Source organism: Pan paniscus, chromosome 8 (assembly GCF_029289425.2).
Source record: "Pan paniscus chromosome 8, NHGRI_mPanPan1-v2.0_pri, whole genome shotgun sequence".
NCBI lineage: Eukaryota > Metazoa > Chordata > Mammalia > Primates > Hominidae > Pan > Pan paniscus.
The window spans coordinates 143,229,148-143,256,542 of NC_073257.2; the positions used below are offsets into that span (position 1 = coordinate 143,229,148).

General features: G+C 39.5%; 1 protein-coding gene across 2 annotated transcripts in view; it reads right to left on the reverse strand.

Annotated features, from left to right (window-relative positions):
- Positions 1-26,313, reverse strand: part of TCERG1L (transcription elongation regulator 1 like) — a 219,687-nt gene extending 193,374 nt beyond the window's left edge. Inside the window, exons 1-3 of one of the 2 annotated variants that reach the window (XM_034931729.2) lie at positions 25,858-26,313; positions 23,720-23,866; positions 22,777-22,957 (exon numbers count right to left, since the gene is read on the reverse strand). In XM_034931729.2, coding sequence (XP_034787620.2) covers positions 22,777-22,957; positions 23,720-23,866; positions 25,858-26,196 — 667 coding nt within the window. In that variant the 5' untranslated portion in view covers positions 26,197-26,313. The remainder of the gene's footprint in view (positions 1-22,776; positions 22,958-23,719; positions 23,867-25,857) is intronic. The other variant, XM_034931730.3, reaches the window with a different exon arrangement.
- Between the last annotated feature and the right edge of the window lie 1,082 nt (positions 26,314-27,395).

Genomic DNA, 27,395 nt, shown 5'->3' on the forward strand with positions numbered 1-27,395 from the left:
GAAAAAAAATATAACTTGTGAACCCTACCAGAATAGGAAATAGAAAGCATGCATAGTCATATAACAACTAAATACATTATATCGGTAGTTAAAAACCTTTCCACATAGGAAAGACGAGGTTCTTATATTTTAAGAGGAAAGTTCTACAAATTATTTTTAAGGAATATTCCAATCTAACATTGTAAAATTCTTCCAAAACATTAAAAAAAGAGGAGCCACTTCCCAGCTTCTTCTATGAATCCAGTATAGCTTTCACACTAAAGCCAGGTGAGTCTAGTAAAAGAAAATGAAGCAGCCAGTCGCAGTGGCTCACACCTTTAATCCCAGGACTGTGGGAGGCCGAGGCAGGTGGATCACTTGAAGTTAGGAGTTCGAGACCAGCCTGGCCAACATGGTAAAACCCTGTCTCTACTAAAAATACAAAAATTAGCCAGGTGTGGTGGCTCATGCCTGTAATCTCAGCTACTCAGGAGGCTGAGGCAGGAGAATCACTTGAACCTGGGAGGTGGAGGTTGCAGTGAGCTAAGATTGCACCACTGCATTCTAGCCTGGGCAACAGAGTAAGACTCTGTCAAAAAAAAAAAAAAGAAAGAAAGGAAGGAAGGAAGGAAAGAGAGAGAGAGAGAAAGAGAGAAAGAGAAAGAAAGAAAGAGAGAGAGAAAAAAATGAGATGGCAGGGCAGCTTCACACAAGAACGTGGATTAAAGACGCTAAACACTGTAATAGAGATAAGTGCAGCATTGTGTATATGAAAAGGGCAATTCAACATGAAGATTTTGGGTTGATTCAAGAAATGTAAGTGATTTAACATTATAACAGTTTAAAATATCATACACCACAATAACAGATTAAAAAAAGAAAAATGTGGCTATCTTAATCTAAAAAGGTAAAACATTGAAAAAAATTCATCCCTAAAATATTATAACAAGAAATGAGCACCAGGAAACTCAGATGGAAGGAATGTTCTAAGCCCAGTGGCGGGTGCTAAAACCTATAAGCATATTGAGAACAGGATACATTTGAAGCATCTGCTCCAAAACAGGACCAGCATGGGGTACCAGCCATCAGTACCACATCAGACACTGTACTGAAAGTCCTAGATAATCAATATAAAAATAATATTTTAACATTTTAAATTTTAAAAAGCACAAGAACGGAAAAGAAGAAAGAAATCTCACTCCTGAACATTAACACGTCCGGGGCTCTTGCACAGTAGTCTTCTCTTTGTCCCTTAAAACAGGAGAAATACTTGGACAACTTGGGTTAAGAGGCCTTTAAAACGTCTGGGAAGTTCTTATAACAAAATGATGCTAAATGCCTAAGGAGTATTTAGGCACTGTGAATGTTTGGAAATAGTTGTTTCAGTGTATTTATGTTAAGTGAACTCTGATTCATCAGCTGGATTTTTAAAATTTATTACAGATGGCATAATAATTTATAATATCATGGAAAATCTATATTAAAATATTAAGTCAGAAGTGACATACAAACCTGTGGTTACAATACCGTATTGTGTAAGGCAATGCACCCGCATACTAGCGTTATTTGTAAACATTAACCGGAGCTAGGAGTGACTTTTTTCCCTTCCTTCCGCATTCTAATATTTTATAAATGTTTCATATCTAACAAATATGAATTATTCTTATACTGGAAAAAATAAAAAGCAAATCATTTGTGTATATAAATACTATATAAGTGTACACCATTTAAATACCATATATGTAGCTTAAAATGGATCCTTTAGCTATTCTCATAAGATCAAAGAAATAGGTCACATTTGGGTTCCATTTGGTAACAAATGGGCATGAAGTAAATTTCTTTGAAATGCTGTCTTTAGGCCTCATTGAATTATCTATAAACTATACTCACAAATAGATCTCTGAGATCTTCGCAAATGAGCTTGGTTGTTATCTTCCGGCACCACCGTTCCCACACGGGAGGCGTTAGCTCCATGTGGCTACAGAGCCCCTGACCTGGGCTAGCCCAGATCGAGACGTGTTGCGAATATCAGATATACACTGAATTTCAAAGATAATATCAAAGAAGGAAGGTAAATATCTCACCCATAACTTTTACATAATTACACGCTGGAATAATGTTCTGGATATATTGAACTAAATTAACAAATTATTAAAATTCACCTGTTTCGTTATACTTTTACAAACATGAGTGCCAGAAAATTTTAAATTCCATGTGATGTTAGCATTATATTTCTGCTGGAGAATGTTACTTTAGAATAGGTATCAGAGACGGGAAACTTCCAGTAAGAAGAAAGTAGGGGAATAATAATCTCACATTTAGATGCTAAAGTCCATAGTTGTCATGGAATTCTGACCTCTCCATACTTATTTTCTTAATAGTCTCAACACTAACACAGTGATTCTGTATCCTATCTGTAAGTTAGAATTTCAATCTTTTGGCAAATCGATTCATTATTTTGTGGCTTGTCGCTCACAAATTCAAGGAATATAATGGTCACCAGGACAGATTCCTAGTTGTTTAAAATGATATGAATTATGTTGGTAAATACAAATCTCACTTAATTTCATTACCTATGCAGACTGCCCATTTTAGTTGATGTCTGAATAATTTGCCAATGGGTCTGGGGACATAACCATTTTTTATATAAATGGCACCTTGAAGTACAGTCCAGATACAGAGAAAATATAAAGTGATCCAAAGGTCTGTCTGACTCACTAGATTACTTCCAAGCCAGTGTCCACCTCCTTGCCATCTAGAGCGGGTACTCAGGGAGCATCTATGGGAACAGTCTAAATAGGCCGGGCATTGCGGATACCACACAAGCAGCAGCCATTAACATCAATTATTAAAATAATCATAATGCAATTAACTCTCGCAATAATCCCACTTCACATATGAGAACACTGAGGGACAGGGGTGCTCAGTCAACTTCTCAAGGTCAGGCAGCTGGCGAGTGACAGGCCATTTTGAACCCGGCAGTCTGTGGGCAAAGTCTGTGCTCTCAGTAATGACATGATGTCACTCCTTCAACAACAATTTTAAACGATAGACTAGAACGTGGCTCTGGACAAATGTTTTCCACACACAAGTATTTTTCTGACTTCTTCCAGATGGTGTAATTTACAGCACTTTTTTGGATGTGCTTCTCCATAGCTTTCTCTGGAACTGGAGACCTGTGACGATTCCAGCAGGACAAGAGGCAGAGCCTGAACCGGCCACCACAAGCCTGCCAGTCTCTGAAGGCTTGTCTGTGATGGTAAAATCAGTCTGTTCTTCCATAACACAAAAGAAGTGTTTCTCCCCCAACTCTCTAAGGAAAAGTGCAGATTCAGAATGATTTATCTGTTCATCCTACAACTTCAGAAACCAGTCGGCACCAGGCACCCAACCTGGTTTGAGAAACCAACCCCACAGTTTAATCTCCTAGTAAGCAGGTGCTTCCTCTTGACTAGGAGTAACTAACCACCAGCATTTTACTCTCCCACCCTCATCTCATTATGGTCACGTGGACGCAGACCTTCAGGTGGGACCAGACCGACCCTCTCAGGACAGACGCACTGTGGGATACCCGCTGTGCCGGGAGGTGGGTGCTACCCCCCAGGGCCTGCCCTCCACCCCACTATCAACAGGGTTCTCTGCACGGAGAAAATGGAAGTCCCGTCCAGACATCAAGCTCTATGCCTATAAAAATTACCTCGGAACGGGCCCTTACTTGAAGTAGAATCTTTGCAGATGAAATGAGTTAAGATGCTATCATGCTGGATGAGAGAGGGCCTTACATCCAAAGTGTCCTTGTAAGAAAAAGAGGTCACGCAGAGACCCACAGAGAAGGCGGCCCCGTGACCACGGAGACACAGAGGTTGGAGGATGCAGCTCCAAGCCAAGAACTGCCCAGGAAGGCAAAGGACACCAGGAGCTGGGGGAGGGCACCGGACAGACCCTCCCTCAGCGCCTCGAGCGGGAGCCAACCTGGGACTCAGACATTTCCACCGTCTGGCTTCCCAAGCTGAGAGGGAACACGTCTCTGTGAACTTCAGCCACACCATTTGTGGAATGTTGTTACCGCAGCCCTAGACACGGAATCCACTATGCATTCCCAAAAGTGATACAAAATTTCAAAAGTCAGGGTTACAGAATTATTAAAAGCTCTTCCTATTTCCTGACAAAACATGATTCAGATAAACTGAATTTTAAAAACAGATTGCTTCGCTATAGTAAAAGTCTTGATTTTTTTTTTTTTTTAATCAAGCATCGCCTTAACACAGGCGTTTCTTTTCGGAACAGATGGACAAGACAGCATTATCTTCATTTCGTGAGCGTCACGTGACGGAGAAGAGTCTAACAGCAGGTGATACTCTCATTTTCAACAGCATAAAGAAAAAAAGATGCATTTTCATATACTTATGGCATGTTTCTGATTATAAAAGTAATACAGACTCATTAAATACGAAAAATAAAAGATACGATATAGTTGGAAATAAAAGTGCCCACTTATCCCAGCATCCAGAAAGGCACACCTATGATATTGTGGTACACTGCCTCCATCTCTTATCGGTGTGTGTGTGAGTGTATGTGTGCACCGCTGTGTGTGAGCAGGTGTGCACTGCCTCCATCTCCTATCGGTGTGTGTATGTGTGCACCGCTGTGTGTGAGCAGGTGTGCACTGCCTCCATCTCCTATCGGTGTGTGTGTATGTGTGCACCGCTGTGTGTGAGCAGGTGTGCACTGCCTCCATCTCCTATCGGTGTGTGTGTGTGTATGTCTGCACCGCTGTGTGTGAGCAGGTGTGCACTGCCTCCACCTCCTATCGGTGTGTGTGTGTATATGTGTGCACTGCTGTGTGCGAGCAGGTGTGTACATGTTCACACGGATATACTGTTCTCCAAATTTGGATCCTATTGTTCAATTTGAAGCCTACTTTTAAAAACTTAACATTAGGCGGGGCATGGTGGCTCCCGCCTGTAATCCCAGCACTTTAGGAGGCTGAGGCGGGCAGATCACCTGAGGCTGGGAATTCGAGACCAGCCTGACCAACATGGAGAAACCCCTTCTCTACTAAAAATACAAAATTAGCCAGGCGTGGTGGCGGGTGCCTGTAATCCAAGCTACTTGGGAGGCTGAGACAGGAGAATTGCTTGAACCCGTGAGGCGGAGGTTGCAGTGAGCTGAGATCGCACCATTGCACTACAGCCTGGACAAGAACAGCGAAACCCCATCTCAAAAAAAAAAAAAAAAAAACCTTAACATTAAAACAAAACAACAGCATTTTCTTTTGTCACTGTAAGTGATGTTCTAAGTATGATTTCATTCATGACTGAAGGCCATCCATTTTTTAATGTAGATGTACCATAATTCACGTAAACACTTACCACATTGGAGGTTTTATTTTTCCTTTTTGCATTATGAATAATGTCGTGCACTACCACGGTTCATACACACATGCTCCTTCCCTAACCTCCCTGGAGCTAGAATCACTGAATGAAGTCATATTGGCTTATTTAAAGGATCTAAAAGTTATGCTGCAGGCGTGGCCCATTGCATCCCACTTCTCACAGAGCACGAGAAAGAATTCACTAACTACGGCATTGTTGTGAATGCTGAGTAAAGAGCCAATGTGTTCTGATATCTGTGCTAATTTAAGGAGAACATTCCACTTGGTGGTTTAAATTTACATTCCTTGAATGACTTATGAGTAAGCCACATATTGCACAAGGATCATTTATAATTATTCTGTCTTCCATTTATGTCTATTTTTATTATAATATTAGAATAAACTGTCATATATAACAATGCTTGTAAAATTCATTACATTGACCTATGTGTAGATTACTATGTCAGTACCACATATTTAAAAAACTGATGTAACTTTAGAATAATTTTAATCCCATATATTTCATATATATCTGGGATCCTACATAGCCAAGATATATATAGATAGATACCTTTAATAATCTCATGTGTATATTCCATAAACAGCATTTCTAAATGCACCACTTTCCCATCCAAGACCATAGTAACTGTAAAAAAAAAATTACTTCTCAGAATGTTCTTGTCGTTTTCTCTGTTTAGATTTCACACATAAGTAAAGGTTATGATCCATCTACCTGTGTTGATAGTTGTTCATAGGTATTTTGTGCAGTTTGCTATGTGAATAGAGTATTTTCTTCAATTACAGCATCTAAATAACTAATATGTAGAAAATATATTATTTTCGTATGCTAATATTTTATCAATCCATTTGTTGGTCTTTTAATTCTGAGTTGTTAAGTTGACTGTCTCCAGTTCTCAAAATGTAAAAGTATATAACCAAGTAGGATTTCATATTTCTATTTTATTTCTTATTGCATTGGCTAGAACTTCCTGAAAACAGTTTCAGTAAAACAATAAACAGTGACTCCAACTATCCAAGGACTGGTAACAGTGTGGCGGTTTTTAGCTAATTATTCTGTATCCGTTTCACCTTCATTCTTTAGTTTTCCGACTATTTAAATGGCTGTCACATTTGCATTTTTATCAAACGATGCATCTTCCTGTGGTCGATTGATGGGATATTGTTTTTCTTATAAACACACAGAGATACTATTGTCACTGCCTTTCATAATATGATGCTGTTGATGAAATGCATATTCTACTGGATTCTTACAGATGTTACTGTTACTGTTCTGTTACATTTTCCCCAATACTTTGTAGGATTTGTATAGCTATCTTTATGACTGAGATTTGTCTGTATAATTTTAGTTTCCATTTTTTCTATTTTTAAAAAACATTGGTAATCAACTTCTATTTACAGTTTCACCATATTCCATGTTCGGAAACAAGCTTTCTATCTTGAGAATGTTCTCCTCGGAGTCTGGGAGATTTTACCACTGAAACCTGTGGCGTCTCAGGTGCAGGTGGAGCTTCTTGTGCAGCTGCCACATCGTGGTTCGAGTTGAATTGCCCATTGTGTCTCCCAAAATCGTTTATCTAATTACTTAAAAATTACAAATGTGGAGCAGTGATAGCTCCATTTATTGTTTTTTTTTCATGTAATTTGTTTTCGTGTCCATGAGAATTTTTAATCATTTTAATTTATTTCTGGGATTTTTTTTTTTTGAGACAGAATCTTGCTCTGTTGTCCAGACTGCATTGCAGAGGTGCAATCTCAGCTCACTGCAACCTCCACCTCACAGGTTGAAGCGATTCTCCTGCCTCAGCCTCCCGAGTAGCTGGGATTACAGGTACACACCACCGCACCTGGCTAATTTTTGTATTTTTAGTAGAGACAGTGTTTCGCCATGTTGGCCAGGCTGGTCTTAAACTCCTGGCCTCAAGTGATCTGCTTGCCTCAGCCTCCCAAAGCGCTGGGATTACAGGCATGAGCCACTATGCCCGGTCTTATTTCTGTTTTTAAAATCGTCAATGCCTGCCTTTATTTTTTATCATATGCTTCCCCATATTTTCCTTTTTCTCCTTGAGTTTTCTAATGCCTGGATTTGAAAGCTAACTTCTGCATTGCTGATGGTTTCATGTTTAACATCATCATTGTTCCAGGCTTTAGACTTGCAGTGCTATTTGACTGTGACAGTGCAGGAGTATCGCCGTCTTGGACAAGCACCATCATGCTAAAGTTCACCTTGATCAAAAACCGCCTAAATCCAGTGATGATGAGCATTTTTTCATGTGTTTTTTGGCTGCATAAATGTCTTCTTTTGAGAAGTGCCTGTTCATGTCCTTCGCCCACTTTTTGATGGGGTTGTTTGTTTTTTTCTTGTAAATTTGTTTGAGTTCACTGTAGATTCTGGATATTAGCCCTTTGTCAGATGAGTAGGTTGCAAAAATTTTCTCCCATGTTGTAGGTTGCCTATTCACTCTGATGGTAGTTTCTTTTGCTGTGCAGAAGCTCTTTAGTTTAATTAGATCCCATTTGTCAATTTTGGTTTTTGTTGCCATTGCTTTTGGTGTTTTGGACATGAAGTCCTTGCCCACGCCTATGTCCTGAATGGTAATGCCTAGGTTTTCTTCTAGGGTTTTTATGGTTTTAGGTCTAACGTTTAAATCTTAAATCCAAAGGGCTAAAGTCAGTATGACCATAAACCACAAATTACATCTCCTACCAGAAACATTCCAAACCCCTCCCCGACCAGAGACATGCCAGCCCTGAGATAACCCCCCTCCGGCTGGGAAGATGTCAGCCCCAAGATAACGTCCCCTCTGCCCAGAGACATTCCCACCCCACCATAAAACTTCTCCCTCACACAGAAACCTCCCAAGCTTGTGATAAGCCCCCTCACCCTAAAACCAATCTGTACTCTTAGCCTGTAAGAGAACGTGCTCCTGACCGAAATCCACCAGAAGCCCCTCTCAGGTTTATTTTCTCTAAAATAAATCTGTCTTTAACTGTTAAGCCACATTTCATGTTTCTTTCCTCTTTCTTTAACTCTTACAGACTGCAAGTTATTAATTCTAATAGAAGCACTTCAGGTTGGGTAATTTTATTTATGAGTTTATATTGTAATTTTTACTTCTGTTTCACTCATTATTTTTTGTAGCCTTTTAACTTCAAGGTTGATAGGCATATCCCTATAGTCCATTACTGTCTTTCTGGTTCAGACGCATGGTGGCTGTAGGTAAGGCCCAGGCAATTGCTCTCTGTAATTTCCTGAGTGTACTTCCTGGTGTTATGTAGAATCTCATTTTTTACTTTTTTTCTTTAACTTTTATTATGAAATCTTTCAACAATAGTAAATCATAGTGTAAGGAACCGGTATCCCTGTTTTTACACTGTGGGAAGAAAAAAAACAAAGGAAACTGTATATCTGAAGAATGGGAGCCCCTTTAAATGATCAGGCCCAGAGAGGCTTTGGAATGCAACAGCAGTCACCTCCCTGCCCCCGAGCTAAATCATGGCTTCCTGAAGCCACCTGCTGTGCCACCAAGTCTCCATCAAAGGCCATACACTCTACAGTGCCACACGGTGTAGCCCATCACTAACCAATGTCACTTCTGTAAACCAAGCAGAATCTCTGATGAGCCACTTCTGTAACTGCCCCCTCCTGATGATTTGTCCATTATCTCTTTAAAAATCTGAGCCTTTCCTTCATTCTCCAGAGCACTCCCCAAAGCAACCTGGAAATGTTCCTTAGGGCAGCTGTCCTCAACCTTGGCCCAAATAAACTCTCTGTATTAATTATGCCTCAGTTTCTTCCTTTTAAGTCAACACCACCAACCTAGCTCCCATGCCAGGATTATTCTAAAGTAAACCCATGACATTTTATCTCACCCTTCCATGTTTCAGAAGACATCTGTAAATTATGAGTTCTTTTGAAAAACATGAGCATAGAACTCATCACTCCAACAAATTAACAGTAATTACTGAAAATTACTAAATACATAGTCGGAGTTTTCTTCTATTGTCCATTTTTTTGTTTGGTTTTATTCAAACCAGCATCAAACAAAATCCCGGCATTTTGTTGGGTATGTCTTTTAAGCCTTTTTTTTTTTTTTAAGTTGGATGCACTCAGGTGCTATTTACATTGTGTACAGTCCTCTGCTTTTAATAAATGTATACACTTATGAAACCACTGAGGCCAGATAAACGTCCACCATCCCCAAACCTGCCCTCTGACCTGTTGTTGTCAAAACCCTTGTCCCACCCCCACCTCCTGGAAATCACTGTGGTATTTTTTGTTCTTATAGTTTTGCTTTGCCTAGAATGTCACAAAAGTGGAATAATATATGACATAAATGATCCTGAATGCCTTCACTGGCATAATGCTTTTGGGATCCACTCACATCATTGCACATGTAAGAAGTGTGTTCCTTGTTATTTCTGTGTCACAGTCCATTATTTGGATCTAACCAAGTTTGTTTACCCATTCACCAGCCAACATCGCTTAGGAATAAAGCTACTACAAACGTCTGTGTGCAGGCTGCTATGGGCATCTTTTTATGTTTCTAGGACAAATACGTAAGAGTGAGATTACTGGGAACTAGGATAAGAGTGTTAATAACAACCTGCTCAACTGACTTTCAAAGTGACTGTTCCGTGTTGCATTCCCACCAGCAAGTTATGAAAACTTCAGCTGTGCCACATCTTCACCACCACGTGGTATTGCCAGGTTCTGTCTTTGTTTCATGATCACCATTCTAATAAGTATGTAGGGACTCCGATCATGGATTCAACTTGCATTTTGCTAATGAAATATGATGTTGAACATTTTTAAAAATTGTATTTAATTTTCTTTAAACTCACATAAAATAACAATACATATTCCTGGGGTATATAGTGATAATTTGAGCCATATGAAGTCTAGTGACCAGATCAGGACAATGAGCATATCCATCATCTCGAACATTTACCATTTCTTTGTGGTTGGAAACATTCAATATTCCAATAACCCTCCTTCTAGCTATTTGAATGTATATATTACATTGTTGTCATCTGTAGTCACCCTACAGTGGTAATGACCTCTAGAACTTATTCCTGCTCTCTAGCTACAATTTTGTAGACTTTCACAAATACCTCCCTATTTCCTGTGCTTATTGGCAATCCATCTTTCTTTGTTGGTGATGTGTCTGGTCATATATTTTGTCCATTTCTGTTGGATTTTTTTTTCTTATGACTAAGTTTTGAAGGTTCTTTGTATGCTCTGTTCTTTATCAGACATATGTTTTGTGAGTATTTTTCCCACTGTGTGCCTTTTCTTTTTCTGCTTTTTTATTTTATGAAAAGTGATTTCAAAGACCAACAGCTTTTTTTAAATTTTGATGAAGTTCAAGTCATCAATGCATTTTCTAATGTGGTTCATGCTTTTGGTGTCATGTATTAAAAATATTTGTCCAATCCAAGGTCACAACATTTTTCTTCAATGTTTTCTTCAGAATTTAGTTTTTGGTTTCACGACTCGATCAACCATCTATTTTGAGTTCATTTTTATATATAGTAAAATGTATTCATCAAGGATTGTTTGCTTATTTTGAAGACAGACAGATGTTCACTTGTTCCAAAATCATTTGCTGACAAGATGGTCTTTTCTTTATTGATTTTTCTTTGTACCCTTGTAAAAAAATCAATTGGCCATACGTGCATGTGTCTACTTTTGGATGGTCTACTACGATGTTCTATTGGTCTTTATTCTTATGCTTTTGCCAATTGCACAAAGCCTTAGTTCCTGGTGATTTGTCATCAGCATTTAGATCAGCTATGCCTGTGTCCTCCACACTCGTTTTCTTCGTCAGAACTATTGTGGTGATTCCACTTCCTTTGCCTGTCCATATTAATTATTGCATGGGCTTGTCAATTTACATGAAACTGGGATTTTGTTTAGGGTTGCATTAAACATGTAGCTTAATCTGGGCAGAAGTGAAATCTTAACATTATTGAGCCTTCCAGTCTATCCCTCCATTTATTAATGTCTTATTTGATTTCTTTCATTAATGTTTCATGATTTTCACATATTTTGTTAGGTTAATCCCTAAGTACTTCATGATTTTGGTGCAATTTTAAAGGTACTTGTATTTTATTTTAACTTCCAATTGTTTATTACCAGTAATACAGGGGTACAATTGAATTTTGTACATTGACCTTGCATCCTGCAACCTTGCTAAACTTCCTTATTCGTATTAGTAGCTTTTGGTAGACTCTTTGAGATAGTCTATATCGTCATTTGTCTGCACATAGAGACAGTTTTGTGTCTTCCTTCCCAGTTTGTATGTTTTTCTTTTCTTTTTACTTTTTGCCTTGTTGCATAACTAGGGCTCCCGTCACAAATCCTTGCCTTGTTTTTCATCTTAGAGGGAAAACATTATCCTTCCACTATTCAGTTTGACGTTAGCGGTAGATCTTCCTTAGATGTCCTTTGTCAGTTTGCGGAAGTCCCCTTTAATTCTTAGTTGAGTTACACATGGTTTTTTGTATTGTTTTGTTTTTAATCTGAATGGATGGTGAATTTGACAAATGCATTTTCTGAATCTATTGAAATAAACTTATTACTTCCCTTCTTTGTCTTTTGATAAACAGCATTGATGGATTTTCTAATGTTGAACAAGCACTGGATTTCAAAAAAATAAAAAATAAAAAACTCTCTTGGTCAAATATATTATCAACTTTAAATATGGCTGGATTTGATTTGTTAATGTTATCTTGAGCCTTCTTTGCATGTATGTTCAAAAATTGTATTGGTCTGCTATTTTCTCTCTGTAATAACCATTTGGTTTTTGTGTAAGCGTAATGGCTACCTTAGAAAAAAATTACTTAGGGAATATTATTTCATTTTATTTTCTGAACAAGTTTATTTTAATTTGTGTATTATTTCTTCCTTAAATATTTGGTAGACCTCACCAGTGAAGCTGTCAGGGATTGAATGTTTTCCTGTTGGAAGAGTTAAATCATAAATTTACTGTTTTTATCAGATACAGAGTTATTCATGTTTTCTATTCCTATTTCTATTTATGTTTTCTATTTCTATTTCAAATAACTTATTTCATCTAAGCTGTTGCATTTACGATTATAGTTTATATTTTCCTATTGCACGGTTAGTGTTAAGATCCATAATAATGTCTTTTATTTAATTCCTGACATCAGTAATCTGTGTCATCTTTCCTCTAATTTTTTATAGCCAGGGGTTTATAAATTCTATTGCTCTTCCTAAAAAATGAAGTTTTGTTTTCATTGATTTTCCTTATATTCTTGTTTTTTAATTTTTTAATTTCTGCTGTTATCTTTACTATATCCTTAGATTTAATTACTTCTCCATTTTCTAGTTTCTTAAGGTTAAGCTTAGATCATTAATTTGAGGTATTTCTTTTTTTTTTAATATAGGCGTTTTAATGCTATAAATGTCCATCTAAGCTATGTCCCACAAGACTTTTTTTGTGATATTGATTTTGATTTTCTTTTATTTTCATTTTCATTCTATTCAAAATATTTTCTTATTTCCACTGTCACTTTTTCTTTGACCTATGCATTACTTAGAAGCATTCTGTTCTATTTTCAAACATTTGGAGGTTTTACGGATATCTTTGTTACTGATTTCTAACTTAATTTTGTTGTGGTCAGAAAATAAATTGTGTAAACTTTTTTTTTTGAGACAGAGTCTCACTCTGTTGCCCAGGCTGGAGTACAGTGGCATGATCTCGGCTAAGTGCAACCTCCACCTCCTGGTTTCCAGTGATTCTCCTACCTCAGTCTCTCAAGTAGCAGGTACTACAGGCACAGGCCACCACGCCCGGCTAATTTTTGTATTTTTAGTAGAGACAGGGTTTTGCCATGTTGGCCAGGCTGGTCCCGAACTCCTGACCTCAGGTGATCTGCCCACCTCGGCCTCCCAAAGTGCTGGGATTAGAGGCATGAGCCACGGCGTCCAGCCCTACTTTTAATTACTTAAAATTTTTTACTTGTTTTATAGCCTATAATATGGTATGGATGAATGTTTCCTGTGCAGATAAAAATATATGCCCTGTTACTGTAAAGTAGACTGTTCTATACATGTCAATCGGGTCAAGTTGTTGGACAGTATTATGCAAGTTCTCTAAATTCTCACTGATATTCACAGATGAGCTTCCATGCTGCATCAATCACTAAGAGATGCTGAAATCTCCAACTGTAAACACGATTGTCTTTTTTTTGTTCTATCAGTTTCTGTGTTTTCAATTGTGAATTTCTTTCATTAGATTAAATTATTAGGTTTTATTAGATTAAATGTATTTGATTAGATTATATTAGAAATTTTTATCCCTAGTAATACTTTTTGTTCTGAAATCTAATTTGTCAAATATTAATACAGTCACTTCAGCTTTCTTTTGATTTATATTTACATCTTATATCTTTTCCAGACTTTTGCTTTTATGCTCACTCTGTCTTCTTATAAAAAGTGAGTTTTTTATAGACATCGTATATTTGGAACTGAAAACCTGCAAACTTCTGTCTATTCATTAGGGAGGTTAGATCTTTATATTTAAATCTACCATTTTATAGTTTTTAAAATATTTGTTCCAACTTTATTTTGATCCTTTGCTTTCTTGTTTTGTCTGCTTTTGGGTTGTTTATTATCATATCATTTTAATCTCCGTAATTATTTTACTAGTTATAACTCTTTTCACAGTTTTAAGTGTCTGCTGCTCTACTGCTTTATATCTTTCGAAGATAAAGTATATCTTCATCTTAGAGGGAAAACATTATCCTTCCACTATTAAGTACAACGTTAGCTGCAGATCTTCCTTAGATGTCCTCCGTCAATTTGAGGAAGTCCCCTTTAATTCCTAGTTCATTTATAGGCAGTTTTTTGTATAGTTTTGTTTTTAATCTGAATGGATGGTGAATTTAAAGACATACTTATATCTTATATCTTCAAAAGGTATAAAGTATGTCTTTAACTTGGCACGTTCAAATAATACTATAGCACATAATGTATAGTACAATAGCCTTACAATTCCACACTTCCAATTCCTTCCTTACATTCTTTGTGAAATTTTTGACACACATTTTTGTGTATAATTTTACACATTATATAACTATCTTTTGCTCTTTATATGGTCAGTTATCTTTTAAAACAATTAAAAATAGAAAAATATATATTTTACCTTAATGTATTCCATCTCTAGCACTCTTCTTTTATGTAGAGGTAACTTTATGCTAGTATATTATTCCTGACTGATAAGCTTCTTCATAATTTCATGAACTGCAAATCTACAGAGAATGAATTCTTCTCAGCTTTTGTTTGCTTTTTAAAAATCTTTATTCCACTTAGCTTTCAATAATTGTTTCTGTTTGGTATAAAGTTCTTTGAATCAGAAGTTTAAATGTGATTCATCTAGTTTTCAATTTCAGCTTTTTCTTGTTTTTGCTATTTATTAGTCTTACGATTTGCTGAACTTCTTGGATTTATAGTTTCATAATGTCCATTTTTATTTCCTTTGATCACTACGTCTTCAAATATTCTATCTTCTACGTATTCTCTCCTTGCCCTTTTCAGACTTCAATTATACATAAGTTAAACCATTTGATATTCTCTCCTGGCTCTGGAAAAGGGCGTTCCATGTTTTCAGTTGCTTTCTCGTTTTGTTACAGGTCTGTTGATCTATCGTTAATTTCACTAATTCTTGGCTGTATCACATCTATGCAGGAGTTCATCAAAGTAATTTTTCATTATGCCAGGTTTCATTTTTTCTAATATTTTAATTTGACTTTCTTATATTTTTATATCGCTGATGAAATTCTCCTTCTGTTCATTCATGTTGCTCTCCTTTCCATGAGTTAATTTAACATGCTAATCATGGTCAATCATAGAACTATCTGATAATTCTAACATCTGTGTCATCTTAGGGTCTGATTATGTTGATTATTTTGTATCTTGTCAATAGTTTATCACTTCTTGCTTGGTTTGTGTGTCTTGTAACTTTATTTATTAAGTGCTAGGCATCATAAATAGAACAATGAATGAGATAAATATGGTTTACTCCTGGGAATGGGCACATCCCTTCTTATGTCAAGCTGTTAGTGAATGCAATTTTGTCAGTTTATTCAGGGGGTGGACCTGGATTTGGATTTTGTTGTCATGGTTGCCTTCAATGCACCACAAGCTTCAAATCCTTTAAAAATGTATTTTGATTAAGACAAATTCTGGCATGTATGAAAATCTTTTTCAGTATTTGTACCCTTACCCCAACTTTCAGCCAGCCTTACATCCCTGCACCACAGAAAAGGATTCCTATATGTCCCTCTCCTTCCACCAGTGATAGGGTGTTATTGCTTTTTACTCAGCACTTGCAACTGGTTAGTGGGAAGAAATCCTTATCAATTTCAGTCCTAGGTAACTTTGTTCATTTAGTCTTCAAGACTGAGGGTTTCTTACTCCTTCTGCTTTTAACAAACGTGAAGGATTTTTAAAGGCTTTATACTCTCATGATCCGTCTTTCTCACCTCCTCAATTTTACTGACATAATTTATGTATCCAGATTATGATTATCATAAAAAACTCTTGTAAATAAAAATATTGCTTTAAATTTTTCACTCATTCCTGCAACCAAATTAACAAATACTCACATATATCCTAAAGGATTAACAGAAATTGTTGATAATTACAGATATTTTGAAAACTGACATCTCCATTGTTAGTTCTTGTTTGAGCTGTATTTATCACTTACCTGAGAAAATTAAAAGAAAAAATGAAATTTGATAAAATAAACTTTTTCCAAATGTCTCATATTTCATAGAATTCTAAAGTAATTGTGTTTCAATGATTTGAAAACTGAGAAAACGTAACCTCATCTGCTTTTTAAAAAAAAATCATACTGATAAGTGCTTGAGAAAATAGGATCAGTGTGAACACATTCAAAATAACCATATAAAACAAAAGTAAACAAAATGAAATAAAATGTGAATGTCACCCACAAAAATAAAAACAGAATAAATCAAAAGAATAACAAAAGAAAATAAAAAAGCCGAATGTAATAATTACAGATAAATATATGCATAGTAAATCAAATATAAATATGCTAAACTTCGTTTTCAAAAAGCAAAGGCAGACATTGTACATTTAAATAATTGACCTGAGCTTACAACAAAAATAAGGAAAAGTTGATAAGAAGAATAAAATACAAGATGTAGACAGAGCAGCAGCAACATTAATTTTAGACAGAGAATTTGAGGTGAAAACATTAGGTGTGGTAAATTCAGTTGATTGCTTTTTTAAGAACATCTTTTCCATACTAACGCATTTGTATGACTTTCTTGCGAGGCATAAATTGCTTCAATCACAAGATGCTTTCCTCATAATTCTCTAAACTTTTCCCCATGAACCAAGCTTGTCTAGTACTGCAGAATGGCCTGAAGCCGTGTCAACTTCTGTGTTCTTTTAAGTAGTGCCTCCAACATTCATAAAATGCCTCCAGGATATGGTGAGCAGGATATACGGCTGGCTTTGCCCCATTTACTACTTCTGCTGAAATTTGTTTTTTTGTTTTTTTTTTAAAGGGGAGATATATATTTTTTCTTTTTCTCATCAGATGGGTTTTATTTAACCTTACATATATTGACTTATTTTCCAACCTGACTCTGGTATAACATTATGAGACAAGGAAGAAAAACCAAAATATTTCCCCCAAAACATGTTTCTTTGCCATACCTTGAAACGGCCCTGCAAGCCATCTTTGGTAGGAGAAAATTTGCATCTGTAAAGAATCTCTATTAACATAGCTAGATCTTTTACTTCCAGGCCCTCCCAATTCTTTTTTTTTTTTTTCTTTTTTTTTTTTTATTATACTTTAAGTTCTGGGATACATGTGCAGAACTTGCAGGTTTGTTATATAGGTATACATGCGCCATGGTGGTTTGCTGTACCCATCAACCCGTCATCTACATTAGGCATTTCTCCTAATGCTATCCCTCTCCTAGCCCCCCATCCCACAACAGGCCCTGGTGTGTGATGTTCCCCTCCCTGTGTCCATGTGTTATCATTGTTCAATGACCACTTATGAGTGAGAACATGTTGTGTTTGGTTTTCTATTCTTGGGTTAGTTTGCTGAGAATAATGGTTTCCAGCTTCATCCATGTCCCTGCAAAGGACATGAACTCATCCTTTTTTATGGCTGCATAGTGCCACATTTTCTTTATCCAGTCTATCGTTGATGGGCATTTGGGTTGGTTCCAAGTCTTTGCTATCATCAACAGTGCTGCAGTAAACATACGTGTGCATGTGTCTTTATAGTAGAATGATTTATAATCCTCTGGGTATATACCCAGTAATGGGATTGCTGGTTCAAATGGTATTTCTGGTTCTAGATCCTTGAGGAATCACCATACTGTCTTCCACAATGGTTGAACTAATTTACACTCCCACTAACAGTGTAAAAGCGTTCCTATTTCTCCACATCCTTTCCAGCATCTGTTATTTCCTGACTTTTTAATGATCGCCATTCTAACTGGCATGAGATGGTATCTCAGTGTGGTTTTGATTTGCATTTCTCTAATGACCAGCGATCATGAGCTTTTTTTATATGTTTGTTGGCTGCATAAATGTCTTCTTTTGAGAAGTGTCTGTTCATATCCTTCACCCACTTTGTAATGGGGTTGTTTGTTTATTTCTTGCAGATTTGTTTAAGTTCTTTGTAGATTCCGGATATTAGCCCCTTGTCAGATGGATAGATTGCAAAAATTTTCTTCCATTCATGAAATCTGTGTTTTTAAGGAGGTCAAAGCAATATAGGTTTGTTGTTTGCTTTCTATTTTACACAGATCTCACCTTCTTCCACTGTTACAATCTGATTCTCACAGTCACATCTATTCATGCTTAAGAATCTTTCTATGCTGTCTTCTATCATCAGATGCATAATTAATTCTTCTCTTCAATGATTTTAGTTGCTAGTTTTCAAAAGTTTCCTTGCATTCTTTTCTCATTTCCTCAAACTGTCTTTTCACATTGGCCAACTCTCTTTTGAGTTTATCTTTTACTGCTTTTCTATGTTCTATTTTCTTTTACCTATTAAGATAGGCAAAAGTTGTTTTGCCTAAAATGGTTACTAATTCCTGTGCAAAATCCATTTCTCAGATATGTTTCTCTTCTGGAGCTTTTGAGCAAATGAATCTTTGATGAAGCAGAATACTTCAGATGCCCTCATCTTCCACTTTCTCTCCCTGTCTCTCTCTTCATCATCTTTGAATGAAGAGAGGTACAGCCAGTGGTTTGTTTTGGTTTGGTTTGTTTTGCCCATCATGGTGTCTGTTGGTAGAATCAGGCTCTTTGATCTTAAGCTGGCAGGCAACGGGACATGGACAACTTTTACATAAATCTCTAGTTTCCAGCAAGATCCTTCTATTTCATTTGCCTTTGCTGGACAGAAGCTGAATTAATTACTTTCTCCTCCCACTGCTTGATATTCTTGATATAAGTTCTTTAATTCCTGAATGGCTTGAAGGACTCCGAAGCTCTTATTTTCAGAAGTAGAAAACAGAGACTCATTGGAGGGTACTCTTACCCCCCAGACCCTTCTCCACATCTGCCTGTGATGAACCACATGTCCTAAGATGCAAGGTGAGCCCCTTCTTCCTGGGAAGAAGAGGGACTGACAGGACTGCAGGGAGTGGGGAGGTGTTGACAGAGATGTGGCAGCTGATGCACAGGCACTGCTGAGGAAGAGGTGGTGACTGTGGGGCAGGTGGCCTCTCCCTGCCTGTCCAGCCCTGAATCAGCTTCTGAGGTCTGGGAATCAATGGGTCCTAGATAATTTCTCCATTCAACCCATTCACAATGATCAGGAGGAATTTCTTTGAAAGCTGCAAAATTATTAATTGGAGACCTTAGTTTCCAGTGCAGGTGTAATTATTTGCATGCTTGGATGTATTTGTCTGTGAGAAGGCTCTGCCTCTTCTGTGGCTCCTCTGCTTCCTGAGAACAAGTTCACACTTTCCTGGAGGAGCCAAGAATCCTGAGTGGAAGAATGATGTAAAGTCCCCCAACAGTCCGTGAGGATCCAGGGGACTGACTCACCCCACAGGTCTCATGTGATGGGACTTGTTTGAAGAGGCCCCAGAGCCCATCCCTGCCACGTCTCCTCCGGCAGCCCACACTTGGCTACTCGGAATTGCCTGATTACAAAATGCTCCCCTTGATTTTGTGTCTTTGGACATTCTATGTCCTTAATTTGGAATTCATTCGACTCTTCCTGCCTCAAGGTGGCATTGGCCACAGAGGCCTTACCTGAGGATCCCCCGCTAAGGTTCTCCTCAAACACCTGCAGAGAGCATGCGCCACTTGCATTTCTCCCCCAGGTCATATGTTGACAGGCTAGCCCCCGAGGTGATGGCATGAGGAGGCTGGCCCTTTGGGAGGCTCAAAAATGGCCAACAGGCTTGTTTACAACGGAGCGGGATAACAGGCGACCATCATCCTCCTGGTCACGAATGAGTGCAGTGTATATAAAAATGGGGTCCTTTATAATGATTATTAAAGCTTAGATAGCTTTTCCAAATTCATCCAAATTGTGCTTTTATATTATCTGAGACTCTGTGCCATGCAGTTCATTCTTAATCAACAGTAAGTGAGGGGTGGTCCGGTATTAGTCTCACCCCCATCTCTACCAGAGAGATTCCAACTTAGCTCAACAAACGATCCAGTTCATTCAAACAAACCTGCCTTCTGGGTTACATCATTTGAGTTCATAGTATAAATTGCTATTATCCCTAAAACAACAGTGCAAATTTTAAAAGTACTTAAAGAATGATCATTACAGAAAAATTACTACCTCTCCAAGAAAGGAAAATAAGCTTAGCTCACTAGACCTGTTTAAAATGAGTGAGTTTGATTCACTCTTCCAGCTCTTTGGGAGCTCTATTTCTGCTTCACTGATTAACTTGAAGGGGATCGAGAAAATATATCTGATTCTAAGGCCACTTATTTCTGAATATAAAACTTTATAACAAGATTGATCTTTGTAATATAACTATTATATAATAGATTTATACATTATATATTTTATATGTAGTACATGCATATATTTGTAAATGCGTACTTTTATAATATATATTTGTGATACACATTATTATAATATATAAATTTATCAATTCATAATAGGATATGAAAACTTAATAGTAATTTTTAGTAATTACAGCATATATGAACATTTACGTGTGAGTGTCTTAATAAGGTTCTATTTTCTCATTAACTGCAGTAAAATTAAAACGATTTACCTGAATTTTTAACTTACTTGGAGCTTACCCTACCTACCACCTTCACTTGTCCCCGTTCTTATCCCAGTTCTCTGTTAAGCAGTTAGTAACACATAAATAACCCCTTAGATGCTTTCTTTGGCCTAAGAGACATTCAATATGTGCATTCCAAAGTTAGGTAAATTCAAAGAATTCTGAAATTTATCAAAAAAGTAAAGTTTTCATGAAGCAACTCAGAAATTACCATCTCAAAACAAATACATTTGATTATTATTACATTACCTTTGGTGTCAGGTACACTTCTCGCCAAAACATAATTAAAATTGTAGGTGTTATATTCATATATGATCCATAAATTAAAAAAAAGGGCAGAGAAGAGAAAAATCTAAGCTTTGTTGAATAGTAGACTAGGTTAGAATGAAAGGTTGTTCTGCTATTTATCACGTTTATAAGAAATATTATTTTATTTTGTTCTTAAAAATAGATCCATTAATGGATACCCCATTCTCCATGATGTGCTTATTTCACATTGCATGCCTGTGTCAAAACATCTCACGTACCCCACAAATATATACACCTACTACGTACCCACAAAAAATTATAAAAATAATTTGTAAAAATTTAAAAAATAGATACATCCAAAAATCAAAGAAGGTAAAATCAATACAAATATGTTTCTAATGAAGTATTGCATATTTGCCACACAATAGTAAGTAAACGATGTCCATAAGATGGAAAATCTATGAGAGGTGGCCATAAGCTTCTCCAACTAAAAGATATTTAGCACATTTATATATGAATTTCCTAAGAAGAAGGTGAAGGCATGGTGGGAAATGTCTGTATTGTACTCAGGGGTGAACTGAGAGAAGGGAAGTTCACATAAAGACTTTGTAGGAACAGGTGAGCTGATTTCACCATTTTTTAAACTACATTTGCTGGTTATTTTCATGACAGTTATTGCCAATGCATTAGGAAATTAAAATATTACCTTTTCATATACCAAAAGAACCCTCCAAAGTCATGTCATCCTCATATAACACATGCCACTGAATCATCTTTTATCATCATTAAATTAAATAGGAAACATGATCATCTTAGTGTAAAATGTTTATAAATGTGTGCATGTACCATGCTCACTCAGATTCCAATTAATCCCTAATGCATAATTACAAGGACAAGTTGCAGTCAGAAATCATTTAGGCCTATGAGAAACACAAATAGTTTAGTTGTTCTTCCTGACTTATTACTAAACAAGATTCATAGCAAATTGGAATAAATGTGTAGGCAAACGGAGAACAAAATAAATATATCTCCTAAATCAGCACTGCATTATTCACAAGAACATCTTATTACTAAATTTTAGAGACACATATTGAGACAAGCTTGGTAGGTAAGAAATTACAAGAAGGTAATGTAATTCTGAAGCCATAAAATATTCCATAATGGAAGGTGTTGCATGACAATTTTGGCACGGGCAGCATTTGCCTTTATAAAATGATCCACATGTTAAGGTGATTTTAAAAATCAATTTAAAAATTCATAAGATGATTATATTCCCCTGTTACTATATAGGTTTATTATACAATCTTTCATCCAGGCATTGTTTCATGGGAGTCTGTTCCAGGACAAATGTTCTTTCAGGTCACTAGACTCCAAAGATAGAACAAAATCCATCTTTCAAAGAGGGCATTTTATAGTCCATCTCACTATCACCCGCAACGTGAAGGCAAAATTCAGAGATCACACATGTTCCCGCGTCCTACAGACCAGCAAACGTTATTCCTTGCACGTCGCCACAGAGAGGCAACATTTTTTAAAGAGTAGACTGATCAATTAGTACCCCTATTAAGAGCTATCAGCAGGAAACCTGGTCCAATCCTAAAAATAGAGCACTGCAAATACAATTCTGTGAAAACCCCTTCAGCCATCTCTTCAACATCAGATCTCATATCCACCCACCCCAGAAAAAAATAGTGGATAAGCTATCCAAGACTAGTTTTTTTAAAAAAGCTTCATGCTTGTGAAAAGAAATTATATTTTACCAAGATAATTGTTTCATTAAAATGATGAGTATGGTTTTCATATATAAAACTAATTTATGATTGAGGCAAAAATGAAACACACATTGTCAATGTTATTTGGGCACCAACCTGGGATGGGCTGAGGTGCTAACACCACCGTGGGGAGCGGCCTGGAGGCAGGAGCCGGCCTGGACAGAGACACAGCTACTTGATTTGCCAGCAAATGAGGCTTTTCATGCCCATGGAAAAATCTTGACTCCTCAGGATGTATCCACGTTGAGTCCAGAGCAAAGGAATTATTAAAAAAGATCTGTCGAAAAATAATGCAAGCATAACACTGAAGGCAAGGTGCATGATAAAAGCTGAACATGACCATGAAAATATTTGTGTTGCCTTACGTTGATCCAACATTGAACATTCTATTATTGGGGACTCTATAAAACCATCATTCTAAAACTTAAAGAAGTTCTACAGGGCTTCGATACCAATCACCATCTAGCTAATGTCTTCTGGGCCGGCCTTCAACTATTGACTTGGTCACTTCAGCCCAGCAGTTCAGTTCACTGATTGAAGAATCACCCCAATGAGATAATGACTAAGCTGTACGACAAATCAATAATTTACTTCTTTAGTTTCCTTGTGAACAAAATGTAGTCAGTAAATTTGAACCCGAAAGCCAAAACAAACCATTAGAAAGATGAAAACTTAAAGCATCATATGAAGAAAAACTGACTTTTAAAACTTCAACTGTGTATTGTGTAATGTTCAAGTCTAGATTTTTGATCAATGGTTACAAATTTAAAAACAAAAAAATTTTAAAAAAGACTCTGATTCAAAAATTGGAAATTTTACATTGCCCTGTGGAATCCAAATATCCTAAACTAAAACAAAATGCCCCCCACCAGCTGATATTTTTGAACAGATCAATCCAATCCTGAAATGATTTATTTCTATACCCAGATGGCCAATTTATGGCAACAAGAAAATACATGGGTATTTTTGTTGTTATGTCGATGTTCGACAACTTAATCATTAAAAGCCCCTTATCCAATTAAATCACTTGCGTTTTTACCTTACAGTTAGGAATCCTTTTGTCTATCCAACTTTTCCCAATAGGGGTTGCAAGAGCAGAAGGGCAGAGATGTGGGAAGACGGGCACCAGCTCCACTGTGGAAGAGGGGGGCAGTCCTAGGGACGGAGAATGGCCACCAAACAGCCACTGCAAGCCAAGCAAGAAAAGACAGCTGCATTAGCCTGAATCCATCCACTCGACTTCATGCCAAAACATGCTGGAATAACTGCTTTGAAAAGGGTATTTCAAAATGTATGTATTTGATTATCAGATAAATTTCCTCGAGAAAAACTATAAGTATTTACCAAAGAAAAAATTATAGAAGTTTTCATATCTGAATCATCACAAAGCATTACCAACATTGCATTCTTCAATACTGAAAAAGAACTTCTAAGCACAAAACCACAAGCACGCAGTAAGAAATGGGTTTCTACTCTGAGATAATGAGAAACCACCATGAAAAAGAGAAATGCTGGGTATTCCTTTTCTAATTCTTAAATTATTTTTATAGGCAGGCTTAGGGCTATATTTTATAATATTCCTTTCAGCATTGCATTTTGTATTAATTACTTTTGTCGTTTTACAAATAACTAATACTTTCAAAATGAAAATATCTAGGAAGTTAAGATTCCGAGTTTCACCAATACAAGGTTCACCAATACAAATAGATTCTATGGCAAAAAAAAAAAAAAAAAAAAAAAAACTAAGCATCTTATAAGTTGAAGATCTCAATGCACAGAATAAAACATCAGTCAGGGAAAGGGGCTGGTAATTCAGGACACCGTCTCTCTAATTAAAATAACTGAGACCTCATAAGGCACTAATAAAATGCATTGCTCACTGACATGGAACGTTTCAGTACCTATTGTTTTAAAATCGTAAAAGCATTTGTGATGTTCCTGTTACGTGAAAATGTTCTTCTGGTTGTACATATTCTTACTTTACAGAAGCTGGGTAGCACAAAAATATTTAAAAGATTAATGCTAAGGTTTTTTAAATTTTCTTTTAAATTTATACAAGTGAAAAAATGCAGTTTTTTAAAACAGAATTTAAAAAATGTAGTTCCTTGACATTATATACCTCTAGTGGCAGCACTCTGATATAACACCCCTCCAAAATAACGGCAAAAACTACCAACGTTTCTTGAATAAAATCCAAAATAAACTGCATCACACATAAAAATACAATATCCAGTGCTGCATATGTGATGTATCATTAAGTCTAAAGACCAATTTAGCAGGAGTTTAACAACATCTTTTAGAAAAGCTCACAAGATAATATTGGAATTAAATTAATCAAATGGTGTATTCTAACATAACATCCATTTGAATATGCTAATGAGGTCAATCCTTGGAATAAAATGCACGCTATTCCCTGATTTAAATGCATCTGCATAGTTAGCTGACAATGAATCTTGCCCAAACCAGCCCGCCTAGCTCTGCTGCACCATTTATCAAAGGTTCAGTCACTTTTTCTTTTTAATTCCATGTCTTAAAAGCCAAACTCTAGTTCTAAAGTGCAGTGTGGCATTAGCGAATGTGGTGGACTCCGGCAGGCCTGGGGCAGGGGAATCTCCGGTAACATCCCTCAGTACCGAAGGCAGGATTTCCCGGCCACTTCCATCGGTTGGAATTCTCTTAAGCATTGCCCTGAGTCTATTTTCAAATGAAAGGGGGAAAAACCCAAACCAGATTAGAATCTGAAACAGCTGAAACAGCTATCGATTTCCAGCTTGCTTTCAAGTCTGGCAGAGACTGTGAAAGTCCTAACTTCTCCGCGATGTCAGCCACGGCCCGCGGCGGTCACGGAGCCACTTCAGCACCTCGCGGTGGACAGTGACCCCCGGCGTGGCGCGAGTTCCCTGCGGTCCCCACGCGGGCCTGGGCGGCGGGTCCCTCCACGGCTCCGTCCAGACACCCGGAGGCACCTGCCAAAGCTGCGGAGGTGGACAACCGGGCGTCCAAGCATGAACTTTCTCGCCGAGGCACGGCTGCCGGGCTGCGTCCTGAGGGTTCGGGGCGGCGAGGACCGCCGGGGAGGAGGGCGCGCAAGCCGGAGGCCAGAGCCGGGCCGGGCAGGGCGCGCCCAGGAGCGGGGGAGCCGGCGACCCGGGCCGAGGCGGGACGGGGACACGTTACCTGCCCGTGGAGCGCGGGGAAGGGGTGCGCGGCGGCGGCGGCGGAGTCTGGCGCAGAGGGCAGCGGCAGCAGCGGGAGCACCGGCTCGCTCGGGGCCGGCCAGCCGGGGAGACCGGGGAGCAGCGGGGCCGCGGGCGGCGGGGCCGAGGCGAGCAGCACCGGGGGAACCACGACCCCCGCGCTGAGCCGGAGCAGCCCGGCCGAGCCCGGCACCATCCAGACCCAGGGCGGCGGCGGCGGCGGCTCTGCGTCCATCGGCCAGAGGAGAGGCTGCCGCCGCCGGGGCTGCTGCTGCTGCAGCTGCCGCCGCCGCCGCTGGAACCTGGCGCCCGCCTGCATCCTACATCCCCGCGCTGACGGCGGCGGCGGGGGCGGCGGGCGCCCGAGATGCTGGGCCGGCGGCGGCGCGGCTCCGGAGCGAACTCACTTGGCTCCGCGGCGCGGCCGCTCGCTCCGCCCCTGCCCCGCGCGGGAAGCTCCTCCTCCTCCCGCCCGCGCCGCCGCCGCCCCCGGACCCGGCCCCCGCCCCGGTCCCCGCCCGCCCGCGCCCCTCCCCGCCGGACCCCGCCCCGCCCTCGCGCTCCCTGGCCCTGGCCGGGGTCTCCTCCCCGCTGCGCCCCTGGACCCGGGCGGCCGCGGAGGACGTGGGTGGGAGAGGGCCGAGGGCGCGCCCGGCTGGGCTCCCGCCGATGCCGGCCCCCTGGTGGCCTCTGGCCCTCTGGGACCCAGCGCACCGCGAGGGAGGCTCCGGGCTCCACACTCAAGGGCAAGCGGAAGCCGAGGTGGCGGCGCCGGAGCCAGGCATGTCCCGCTGCCCAGCGCGGGGCTGAGGGCGCAGACGGGGACCGCGCGAGCCGCTCTCTACCTGGCCTCCTCGGAGTCCAGGGCGCGGGGCCAGGAGGGTACTGGGCGGCGGATCCGGCGCGGGCGGATTTCTGTTGCACAAATGGGCCAAACACGTTCGTAAGGCCCCCGCGGGTCCCCTGGCCCGGAAGTTGAGCCGCGGGTGCCTGGTCTAAAGTTCCGCGCCCCACAGTGGCCCGCGGGCCTCGGCGGCTCCTGCCCTACGCCCTCCAAGGCACCAGGCAGGTGGCCCCAGGGCCTTTGCCCACGACACCCCCTGGGTGGGGCAGGACCACCCCTCTGTGAATTCGTCCTGGATGCCCCCAGGCACAGTCTGTACTCCTCCCTCCCCCAACACACGCGGCCTCTGACGCTGCACGCCGAGCTTCCTGGGACCCAGGACGGAACCGGGCTCCGAGGACCCTCGCTCCGCCCGGACCACACGCAGGCAGCGCCGGCCGAGCCGAGCCTGGGTCCGCACTGGCCACGCGCAGCCACCGCCAGACGGCGCTAGCCCTCCCCCTGCTTCGGAGGCCGCCAGCCTCCTCCCCATCCCGGGCCACAGCTTCAGTGCAGCCCCTGGCGACGCGCGCTGACAGCTGGGCAGAGACTTCCGTGCGCTGTAAACCCCTTAGGTCGCTAAACCCAGGAAACCCAAGCACAGCTAATGCCAGCGCGAGACCAGTGTTGTTAGA